This window comes from Muscardinus avellanarius, assembly GCF_963383645.1.
Source record: "Muscardinus avellanarius genome assembly, chromosome: 11".
Lineage (NCBI taxonomy): Eukaryota > Metazoa > Chordata > Mammalia > Rodentia > Gliridae > Muscardinus > Muscardinus avellanarius.
In genome coordinates, this window is record NC_137797.1 from 107,897,792 (window position 1) to 107,910,250 (window position 12,459).

Below are 12,459 nucleotides of genomic sequence, written 5' to 3' on the forward strand. Positions count from 1 at the left end.
TGTTTATTTTTTGAAAATGCTTTAATGCCAAGATAATAAAAATCTATTTCTATTGCAATAAGATTAATAACTTCATTTAATAACCATTACTATAATTATCCTTTTAAAAGTGTTTTTATCTTCAACACACATGTATACTTGTTAAGAAAAGTAATAAATCCGTTAAAGTGATGTAAATATTTTTCAACTTCATTTTCCATAACTCAATCAATTTTCTCAATGTATTGGATAGTTTGTTGAACAAATACAACTGAGCATCTGCTTTAAGTGAAGCAAAGTAGTAGGTACTGAGTTATACTAATGACCTAAAAGAAGAGAGACATGTTACATTTGTAATCACAGCTGTGATGATCAGCTAAGAAGTATAACATGTGAAAAATGTTCAGCCCCTCTTCCTGGGCATTCAGAACAAGATTTTTGGAAGAAGCAATATTTTAACTTAATCCTAAAAAAAAAAGGGAGATAATTACCCAGGCAGGATAGTGAGTATCCAGCATGAGTCCCTGGGCAAGTGACATCAAGTGTGGGGAAAAGAGAAGAGAAAGAGGGGAGATTGAGAGCGGAGACTGCAGGGGCTTGGAACACAAGGAGCAGGCCACGGGTGCAGGGCCAGGTCCCCAGGAATGTCCAGGTCACTTTGAAGAATTATAAACCCCATCCTGAAACACTGGGGCGCCATTGAATAGCTATAAACGGGGTAGAGGTTTGGTTAGTGTCTCAATAACCTTAGAGCGTGAAACTAAAATGAATTACAGAGCACAAAAATTGAATTGCAGAAAATGTAGAATTTTAGGTGAAAATATGAATGATTTAAACTAGGATTGGGTCAGGGTAGATGAACAGGGGAAGTAAATCCCAGATGTATATATTTATGAGATATGTCCTACAGGGACGAGTTGTCTATTGGATTGGAAGAATCAAAACAATAAAGGTTCAAAGCTCAATCCTTGGCTTCTGATTTGATCAGCTGTGGAGGCAGTTGAGTAGTTTACTACCATGGAAAAAGTTAGAACTAGAGGAGGAATTGGGGTGGATAATGATATAAGTTTGGGAATTTCATTTAAAGACACCTTTAAAATTCCAAATGGAAATGTTGACCAACCTCTAAGCATAGTCTAGACTGGTTATTGATAAATAGATCTTAACATGTTTATGGATGACTGAATACAGAGGAAATATTTCAGTAAGAAATGAGTCAAAGGAGGAACACTGATTTGAGATAGATTTATTAAATTTGGAACACTGACTTGAGATAGATGTATTAAATTCTTAGGATAATTGAAATGGACTTATTCATCTCCTGCAGGAGTTCCATGAGCCCACATGAATTCAGTACTCTTCCTCAGATTCACAGTGCACAGAGCTCTGATGAAGGCATCTTCTTCAGTTTTTACTCATCATGTTTTTTTCTGCAAGTTCCTTAATGAGTAACGATTTCTTTTGTTTCCTTTCATGCCCTTTTTCTAGGAAAACTTCTCTCCTATAATATCATCAAGGAGACATTTGGAGCCAAGTCAGTCTTCTCAGTCATACAAAATAAAGAATGGCCTACAGTTGGCAAACAGTCCCAAGCCCCACCGACCCTCCTGAACACCAGGAACCTCACCCTGGAACGCCAGCCCTCGCCGCTAAACAAGTCAAGCTGGGCTTTGATGACCTCATAGATGAGATCAATCACGAAATCCCACACTATCAGAAGAAAATTGAAGAGCATCCCTCTTCTGTGCCCAGCATACCAGACTGGGACTGGAAGAGAAGTTTCCTGGATGAAAGACACCAAGTATCCTTCAGTGGGTTCACTGAAGAAAGCTCTGAGCTCTCCTGGCATGGAGCTGGGAAAACTTCCACTATCGGTTTTAGTCCCTTTGTGCTACCAAGACCCCAAATTGTGAATGAAGAAAGACCCTGGGGAGCTTCCATAGGCGCGTACCATGGTGCGGATGGTTCCAGATTCAACATCCTAACTCCACCAGCCACCAGTTTAGATAAAATGAATCCACAAAGGGAACTGGAGGGAGAGAGTCCTGGATACCATGTAGGATTTGAAAGCAGCCTGCCTCCTGCATGTCCCTCCTTCTCCACTGACTTCAGGCCAAAAGAAGGGCATAAAGAAGGAAATATGGAGACCGTAGATCCTTCGCTGATGTCCTTTAAAGATTCTTTTCTACCTGGAAGATGGGAAAGTACGCAGCCAGGAAACTTAGAGGTATGTGCCAGGCATGTGAACCTAAAGATATGAAGCTGAAAGAGTCATTCAGTGATGGATTAGATTAACTGGTAATAAAGCTACTAACTATAAATTGGGGAATTTATCAATAATACTTATAAAAATTATTTTATTTTTACAAGTTACATGTCATGAAATAATGATTTCCAAAAATAAAATAATTTTAAATATCATTTTTTAAAGTTTTAATTTTGTCAAAACCAAATAAATGTTATAGTACTTAGATTTTCTTCTTTTAATGTGTATGATAATAGGGATTGAACCGAGGGGCATTCTACATCCAAACTACACTCCCGGGCAATGTTTTCTTTTATTTTGATATAGGATCCAGCAAGTTGCTGAGGGCCTTGCTAATTTCCTGAGGCTGGCCTTGAACCTATGATTCTCCTCTCTCAGCTTCCCAAGTACTGAGATTATGGGAATGTACCACAGCATCCCAGAAGTACTTAGATTTTATAGGATTACAATATCATAGTTTGAAGTTCAGCTGATAATTTCTATTCTTACTTACCCTGTTATGCATACCTACACACATCGACTCCATCACAGTACTATTTTTTAATTATTTTTTTTATTTTTATTTTTTGGTGGTACTGGGGTTCCTGGAAGCCCTTCTACCTCTGGCCTACACTCCAGACCTATTTTATACATTTTTTTAATTTTTGGAAACAGGGTCTCTTAAGCCAGCGTGGCTGGCTTTGAACCTGCGCGATCCTCCTGTCTTCGCCTCCCAACTGCGGGGATTACAAGCGTGCGCCACCACGCCCGGCATCACAGTACTATTTTAAGTTACACTATAATGATTTAAAATTTTACTATCATTATTGGTAGGAAAAAAGCACTTTTTTTTAACATAGAGGCTCCAAAATTATATAATTGGCAGCAACTTCCATTGAGAGCATCCCCAAAATAGGAAAGTAAGTAATTATTATGCTTAATGATTTTCTTAGTAGCTTTCCAACTTTTCATTAGCCATAGAGTTTTCTGTTGAAGATTCTTCTGCATATGCTCAGTCTAGATACAAAGGAAACTGGGGGTAAACAGTGAATAGAAGAAATGTTATTGCAGCTGCAATTTAAAGAGGAAGGCTAAAGGATTCTTCACTTATTCAATGACTGTCTACCAAATCGATTGTGAAGTGGATGTAAAGAGATCAAGTCATGATTACATAAATTCAGGAATAACAACCTGCTCAAATTAACTTGCAAATAATAACGAAAAGGGTGAATGCATTGAAGAAAGACTGAATTCTACCTGAAACACTGGCAAAGGAGGACTCTTGACTATCTGAATCAAAGCCAAGAAATCTAAGAAACTTTTAGTTCTTATCATGACAAGCATTACATTTTTCCTTTTGATGAAAATAACTATAACGTTAGGCAAAATATAGGAAGCAGCTAATTACAGGCAGTCTGGGACTTTGATCCTTGAGGAATGCGACATTTGTGAGCATCCTGGTTTCTGCCTGCGGGTGGTTTCCTGCTGCTGTACACCTGGTGGAACCCAGTTTGGACAGCAGTATCTCAGAGCTGGGAGGCGGATCCTGCAGGTGCAGGCTGCAAGAGCAGCTGTGATTCGCAGGGCAACGTGCTAGAGAAGAGCGAGTTCTGCCAAGGCTGGGGACCAGAATCTGCAGGGAATTAATTGCACATTCTTGGCTAAGTACTGGGGCATGGTGGTGAGGCTCAGTAGATGTTGTCAGCTTTTGTCAGAGAACTAGATATGTTTTCACCACACACAGCGCATAAGTTACGGCCAAGGTAGAGAACAGACTAAGCTGAGCGCCTGAAGTATTCAAAGGAGATTCCATGAAGTTAGCTTCTAAGAATAAAATCCACTCTAATGGGAATGTTATGCGGGACAAGATGGAGATCATGCAACAGAAATAAAAACAAGGCTGACAAGACAGAAAGGATTTCAAACGTCTTGCCAAAGAGAGCCTCTATGCTTTATTGGAAAAAAAAATTTAACTTAAAATTTTTCATCTACAACAGCTAACATGCGAATGTATAAATGTGTAAAGAAGCAGAAAATATTGTCCCACAGTCAAGAAAATAACCTGGTCAATGGAGAGAGACTCTGAGACAAGCCAGTTGCTAAAATTAACTGATAGACTTTAAAGTAATTAGTAAAATTACTTACATAGATGAAAGATGTTCACAATGGATATTACAGTGTGAACGCTCAATAAGGAATTAGATACAAAGAAAAAACAAACGAATCTCAGTACTTGGGAAGCTGAGACCAGAGAATCACAGGTTTGAGGCCAGCGCAGGGGAATTTGGCAAAGTCTGTGTTTCAAAAAAAAAAAAAAAGTGTTGGGGGTATAGCTCAGTTGGGGAACACCCCTGGGTCCAATCCTCAGTACCCACAAAAGAAGAAAATTAAACAAAAAGAGATACCAGTGTTAGAACTGAAAACAATATCTATAAGAAAAGAGATGAGGACCTTAGTTGATGACCAAATTGAGGGGGAGAAGACTTGAAGAGGGAAGCACCTCAGTGCACATGATGCATGTACACGGACTTATCAAACCAATCACTGTGCAGAGCACAGGAAGGGTGGAAAGGAAAGGACGTGGGTGGGAACTGGAGGAAGGCTCAAAGAGTACTGTGCGCATGTATGGCTCTATCACCCTGAACTGCATCGAGATGTATGATAACAGTGCACCAACTTTAAAAGATGGAAAGTGATAGGGTAGAAATAGTAAAGTTGAAAGCAAAACAATAGAAATGACCCAAGTTGAAAGAAAATATTAGAAAGTTATATAAAATAGACAAGAGACGCAGATACCTATGAAACAAGGAGTGCAATGCATTAACACTGGGATACTAGCAGTAAAGGAAAATGTAGAGAGTGAAACCAGCTTGAACAGTGGTCAAAAAAATCCTCCAATGTAGTTGAAAATATCAAACTAAAGGTCTCAGAAGTTCCACAAACTCCAAACAGCATAAACACATAGAAATCCGTAGGTCAAAACATTATATCCAAACATCTGCAAGTCAAGTCAAACGTTAAAAGAAAAATCTTAAAAATAGCAGAGAGGGGGGACAAAAAGATGTCATACAAAAGACTAACGACTTGAATGAAAACAAACATCTCACTCAAAACAATCAAAGACAGTAGAATGGAATGTTTTTAGTTCTTTTAAAGGAAAATGATGATGATGATGATGATGATGATGATAAATACCCATGTTTCTATAAGCACTGGATGTATGTTTCAAAACTGAAAATGAAATACAGGCATCAGCCTACAAACAACTTGAGAAAAATTAGTCGGCTAACATGCCATATAACATAAAGAAATATCAAAATAATGTTTTAGGCACAAGGAAAATGACACCAGATGGAATATACATAGAAGTGAGGAGTGATAGAAATTGTGTTGAATAATATAAAATAAAATGACTTTTAATTTTCGAAGGACAGGTGACTAAATCCAATAGCATATTTTCATGGGACTTACTGTGTGGATGGGTGTGAAATCCATGGCAGAAATAGCACAAAGCAGGAGAGGGGTAAATGTTATTTTGCTATTATGAATTCTTGCATTTTAAATGCAGTTTTAGGATATTAACTCGAAGCCGGGCGTGGTGACGCACGCTTGTAATCCCAGTATTTGGGAGACGAGACCTGAGGACCGCGGTTCCCGTACAGCCTCAACTACTTAGTGAGGCCCTCTTCAACTCAGTGAGACCCTGTTTCAAAAGAAAGAATAAAAAATAGGGCTGGGGGTGTAGCTCGGAGGTCGGATGCCCCTGGGTTCCACCCCCAGACCAGCAAAAAAAAAAAAGAAGAAGAATATTAACTCTAAATACACTAATATGTGTTAAGGATGCATCCTGCAATGTCTAAAGCTAATACAGACACTGAAAACAATACAAACGAGAAAATCCAAAAATACAGAAGAGGGATTAAATAGAAAAAAAATGAAAAGTAAAAATGTAAGAGCAAAGTAAAATAGAAGAGACAAGTAGAATAACAACACGGTCTGAAATCCAACAATATTTATAAATACATTAACTATAAACAGGCTAAATATTTTAAAGAAAAGACAAATGGACAAACTAGATTAAAAAATATTAAAATGCTGTCTGTAAGATATAAATTTAAGAACAAAGGCACAGATTGAAATTAAAGAAACAAAACGTCCCAGGTGTGGTGACACATGCTTGTGATCCCAGTACTTGGGAGGCTGAGGCAGAAGGAGCCCAGGCTTGTGCAAAGCGAGTGGCAACCTATCAAGACCCCGCTTTGAGAAGACAATTTGTAAAATTTAAATTAATGTGAACCTCAATCCCCAGTTCCCCCACAAAAGTAATATTTTATCATTCAAATTAGTAACACATTTTCTTGGGGGTGAAGGGGGTCCTGTGGGAATTGAACTCAGGATTATTCTACCTTTGAGCTATGCCTCCATCCCTCCTTTTTTTTTTTTTTTTTTTTTTTTTTTTTTGCTGTGCTGGGGATGGAACCAAGGGGCATTCGACCTGAGAGTGACACCCCCAGCCCTATAATTAAAAAAATTAATGTGAACCTAATTATAAAGCTTCAAAATACAAAGAGCAGTGATGATCTCTTTTAAAACAAATTGTATTTGTATACTCTGACTTCAATATTTATGTATATATTCCCCCAAAATGAAGCATATGCCCACATAATTACCTATGCATGAAAGCCGTAGTTTTCTTTCCAATACCTAAAAACTAAAAACGCTTCGAAGGACCATGAAAAGAAGGATGGCCAAACAAGTTGTGGAATAATCACTCAAAGGGATGCTACCTGCTAGTTATTTAAATTATGAAGGACTATGTGTGAATATATGAATAAATTTTTAAAACATATATTACTTAAATACCAAAAGCATAAGAGCATGTACACCCAATCTAATATGATAAAAATTTGATAAACAATAGTCATTAAAGGGGTTTGCAGACTAATTAAAAGGAGATGTGGAGGAAGTGTTCTATATTTTCATTGGAGTCTTGATATTGAGGGTGTATATTCTCAAAACTCAAATTATATGCTTAAGATGTATGCATGTTTTGTATCTAATTATTATTTACATAAAAACTTAAAAATAAAATCCAAATAAATCTTTAAAATAGGATTTAAATTATAGAGCTATATTAACCTTTTCTCTGTGTTGAACTATACTAATTTCACGGTTTTTATTTTAAGCCGATAGGTTGTTCCATTCAAATTGTCGAAGTACCTGAAGGCAGTAATAGGAGACTGGCCTCCTTTTGTGAAAAAGTAAAAAAGTAAGTATTACTATTCATTAAAATTAAAGTCTCTGTGCCTAAATAAATGTGTCTATATTTGCACCACTCAACTGATTAATTTTGTATATTACTATATCAAAATCCTATAACTTGTAAATATAGAAAAAACAGAAGTCTTAACAAATTAATTAACTTCTATCACTTTTGTTATTTATAGTCCAATAGATATGTTTTCCTGCTGAAAATTTGATTAAAGCTCAATATTTAATAGTTTCAGAACTGCGCTTGTGATTCCTTGATAGTTTGGTTTCCTGTGAATTCGTTTCTCATCTAAATGACAAGCATTTGACTCCTCTAGCTCAGACCCAAATTAACACAAATTAACCTTTCTACCTGGGACGTTCTATTTAAAATGATGTGAGTGCCACCTTCTGATTAGCTAAATCCTTATCTTGAATGGTTGTCAGAATAGTAAACAAACAAATATGTGCTTTCCCACTGGAAAACAAATTCGATGATTAAAAGATATTTCAAAAAGTGTCATTGATCTTTTTGACAATCTAAAATTGGATCTTTGATATAAAGATATTTTTAAAGACCAATTCCATTTTAGCAACTAAAATTTATATAATGCCAACTCTCCTATTACTAAGCTTTGAAAATTCAGTGCATTAGCAATTAAGTCTTCTTGGCTTTTATCCATTTATTGCTGTTATTTTAAATATAATAAATGCCTATTTACTTGTAAGCTTTAACCTCCTACTAAATAATTATTTGGGATTAAAAATTTGAGTCACTTATTTAATCATTAAGTTAAAGGTCTAATTTCAGTGCCTAATAACTATTTCACACATGAAAGCTATTCAGACCAAAAACAAATAATCGAACAAAAAGCAAGGTCCCTGAATCAAAATCTGTGTAAATATATTAAAAGGAGTATAAAACACCCACACAAAAATATAAAATGAATAATCCTAAATCCAGAAAGATAATTAATCTTTAACTAATTTCTGGCTCAAGTTTCCAGAAGAAAATTTTAACTATTACTTTGGATTCCTAAATTAAAATCTTTGATGTTACCAATACCTGTTATTTCAGGAATAAGTTAAGCCCTGGAGTAAAATGACAAATATTGCTAGAATCTGCCACCTTGAATCTAAAATGTGGTAATTCTTCCTGCTGAGCATGAGAAATAGTTCTCTTTATACAATTCAATATAATATAATATAAGAGGGGCATATATTCTATTCTCACATATTTTCCTTAGTTTTCAATAACATTTTATTAAAAAATACGTATTTTTAAATTATTAAATGTATATATGCATAGTTATTTCATATAGAAACACACTATTCACTCAATACATAACTTTGAGGACCTACTATGTGCTAGGCATTCTTAATTCAAAAAAGATGATCAGGTTGTATTTGTGACAAGTTTTTCAAAAGATTCTCCCAGTCTTCTAGAAAGCCTTAATAAAATGGATTTATATATTGTTTCACCTATTGTTTCTAATATTTAAGTAAGTATATCTCAATATGTTATTAACACTTCTTTTATACTCCTCTTTAAAGAGATTTTTCTAATTTGTTGGACTTGTTTTCTGTGACATACTTTACATTTGCCAAGTGTGGTGGCACATGCTTGTAATCCCAGGACTCAGGAGCCTAGGATAGGAGGAACAAAGTTCTTGAGGCCAGTCTCAACAATTTAAGGAAACTCTCAGCAACTCAGTGAGATGCTATTTCAAAATAAAAAACAAACTAAGGTTAGGAGTCTAGCTCAGAGGTAGAATGCCCCTGGGTTCAATCCTCAAAGCCAAAAAAAAAAAAAGAAAAGAAAAGAAAGAAAAAGAAAAAGAAAAAAGAAATACCATAGCATAAGATTCACCATCATTACTCCACAAAGATTGAGGAGAGAATCAACTGCAAAATTTTATTTCAAATTTGATTATCCAAAATAATAGAGGCTAAAAATTCCCATATGCATTAAGCAACATCTTATCAAATGGAAAAAGCTATGTCACTGAAGCTTTTTCAGCTGAGCATGGTGGTACATGCCTATAATCCCAGTAGTTGAGAGGCTGAGACAGGAGGATCGCAGGTTTGAGGGTAGTCTCAATAACTTAGACCTTCTACAACTTAGTGAGACCCTGTTTCAAAACAAAACAAAAAATTAAAATAAAGTTAAATAAAATAAAATAAAATAACGACTAGGTGTGTAGCTCAGAGGTAGACACACAGGTTCCATCCCCAGTGCCACACACACACACAAAAAAAATAGATAAATAGAACTCCTCCATCCAGGACTGGCGTCTAGACCTTTGTGGTAGAGCACGGGAAGGGGAGATCCCTGTCTTCACCCAAGCCATCCTTCCCTCACTGTGGAGCCAGAGCAGCAGTGGCCGCCATAGGAGCAGCAGCTTCCTTGAGAAACTGGTGTCAGGGCGAGTTTGGGGCCCTCCACAGAGAGCGAGTCAGACGCTGTGGGTGTAGGACCAGACTGCAAGTAGCAGCGTGGCCTGTGGGTGAGCGTGTGTTCGTCCACTGTCAGGATCCTGGCAGAGCTGATGTTTCCATGAGATCTAAAGAGCAGAGTTGGAGCCACTCTGCGTGCCTGGCGCTAGTGCCGCAGTGCTCCATCAGAGTATAGTGATGGCTACGGATAGGAGGTATTATATAGTATGCACGATTATCCATTTAAGAAGAGAGTGGATGTCAGTATCATTTACACTAAAAAAGATGACATTTTCACCATCAAAAACATATAGGCGTCTATCTGAATATATACAACATGTACATTATATATACACATGTATGTATATATGGAGTATTTTATTATATGCATTATATGTATTTTACTATATGTAGTGTTCTATGAACATTTGTTAAAATGTATATAAATTGTAGTCTACACATGGACATAAGACTTGGAGCTTCAAGGACCAAGCTATGGTAAAAAAATAATGATAATTATGCTTTCTATTGCTTTATACTCTACACATATTTTATATATCTTTTCTCATTTAGTCATCACAGAAACACCTTTGGAGTACGTGGCAATATCCTTTATTGTGGAAACAGAGTAATTAGTCAAATAATTTGCCAATGGTCATAACTTTGCTCACTGGAAACATCAAGGTCCAAACCCAAGACTTCTGCTCTATGGATAAACTAATTTTGCAATTCTTTGTCCACTTTTGTAAAAGTAACTGTTTAGAATGCGCCCATAACTTCTAGACCTGGTTGTTTGAAAAATATGCAAACATTTAAGACAATGGAAAGTCAGAATTAGTGTGTATGAATTTGATGCCAACACCTGAATTGATTTTCCATATCTCTAAATCCAACTAACTTAGACCTGATGGAAATCTAAGAGGAAGCGTTCAGACATCTTTCAAAGCAAGGGATGCAAATATTTATGTTCAGAGTTGTTCTTGTGTCTTATGTTTATGAAAATGTTTTCTATCCTATTTCAAATGAGCTCCAGGAAAAGCCAGAAGAACAAGTCTTCACACTGTTCTTCAGATATGTGTAATCGCCACCAATCCGACCTAAGCAAACACACTGCACCACTAATTCATAGTCGTATGTTTTCATATTTTATTTTTCTACAGCAAAATACTGCAGACATTTCTTACTATTCGAATGTGGGTGTTATTTCTTAATTAAATCATGCAGATCTTTGTTCTAAGAATTTTTTTCCCTCTATACTTTCCAGAATAAGAGAAACTTATCACACAGCCGAGGCTCATTCCAATTGTGGCCGCATTTGGAGCGTTGCCACAACATTTCCACCTCAGCTCTTTGAAAACATCACGCTCAGTGTAAACATCTCCATGGATAATTCGGCACAACTACTCCATCTTACGCCACATGGTAAGCAACCTTGCATGCAAATACAAAAATCTTTACAAAGCTGATATTTATTTGTAGCCTTGAAATCAGATTGAACTCACTAGGAGAAACCCCGCCCTTTGAGGCTCTGATTGGCTCTGAAGTAAAGTAAAAGGACAAGAACTGGGCAGGTTTGGCTAACATTTGAAGTTGGAATGAGAGCTTCTGTCTTCGAGAACTCTCTTCAGGTAGCTTATCCCTAATTCTTTATTTTTCTGCTATTAATAATTAGCAAGATGTCCACAAATGTTTTTTTTTTAAAAAAAAAAACAGCTGAATTTCAAGAGATTCTAGATAGCAATGACATGTAAGTGAAAAATGACCGTCTCTATCCATTCAAGATTTTACTATTTTAGCCCACCATTTTGCAAAGCAATGCTAGTTCTGTAAGCAACATTCAGTTGCTACAAAATGAGTTTCTACATATCAACAGGAAACTATTTTCTGACACATAATTATCCAAGAAATATTTTTTCTTTATTCATTGATTATTACTTATTCTTATGATGTCTTCTTGCCTGCTCTAGTCAAGGTTCTGAGTAAGCTCACACGGCTACAAACATAAAAAGTTATCCTGGTATAATAGTTAGGACCATCTGGTTTGACACTAATGGAAACCAATTCCTTCTGGTATGAGCAGAAAGAAAACATTCCTAAAGAATACCTGTCTTTCTTATAGAATTTATGAGTAAAGGTTCATCAAAGAATTAGGAATGTACTTAAAAGAAAAATGACCAAGCAGTCTCAAATTTCTTTATGTCCATGACCTCATCTCTCTGTGCAGTAACTCCCAGATCTCTCTTGGTCACAGCTCAATCATTCCTTCTCAAAAGGATGTAAAAACAAGATCACACACATGTGTGCTATTTGGCTAACATCTAAAGACAGTTCCATCTCTCCATTCAATCCATTTTCAGTTTCTAAAAGCAGAATTCTGTTTGCTGAGCCAAGAATAATGGTTTTTGGCCTTGGTTGGATTGGAATGGACAGACCTGGTTCCTATTGGCTTCAATTGCTGGTGAAGAGGGAATAGGTATCAATGAAGGAGATCACTTCTGTTCTTCAAAATTATAGTACTTAATTTCCCACATCTTTTTCTGGATAAACTT

General features: G+C 36.3%; 1 protein-coding gene across 1 annotated transcript in view; it reads left to right on the forward strand.

The window, feature by feature from the left end:
- Positions 1 to 1,543: 1,543 nt before the first annotated feature.
- The window catches only part of PIK3C2G (phosphatidylinositol-4-phosphate 3-kinase catalytic subunit type 2 gamma), a gene marked incomplete at both ends in the record, with an annotated part of 285,908 nt that continues 274,992 nt past the window's right edge, over positions 1,544 to 12,459 (forward strand). Inside the window, 3 exons of the mRNA XM_080705040.1 lie at positions 1,544 to 2,206; positions 7,411 to 7,493; positions 11,175 to 11,332. Of these exons, the coding sequence (XP_080561166.1) occupies positions 1,544 to 2,206; positions 7,411 to 7,493; positions 11,175 to 11,332 (904 nt within the window). The remainder of the gene's footprint in view (positions 2,207 to 7,410; positions 7,494 to 11,174; positions 11,333 to 12,459) is intronic.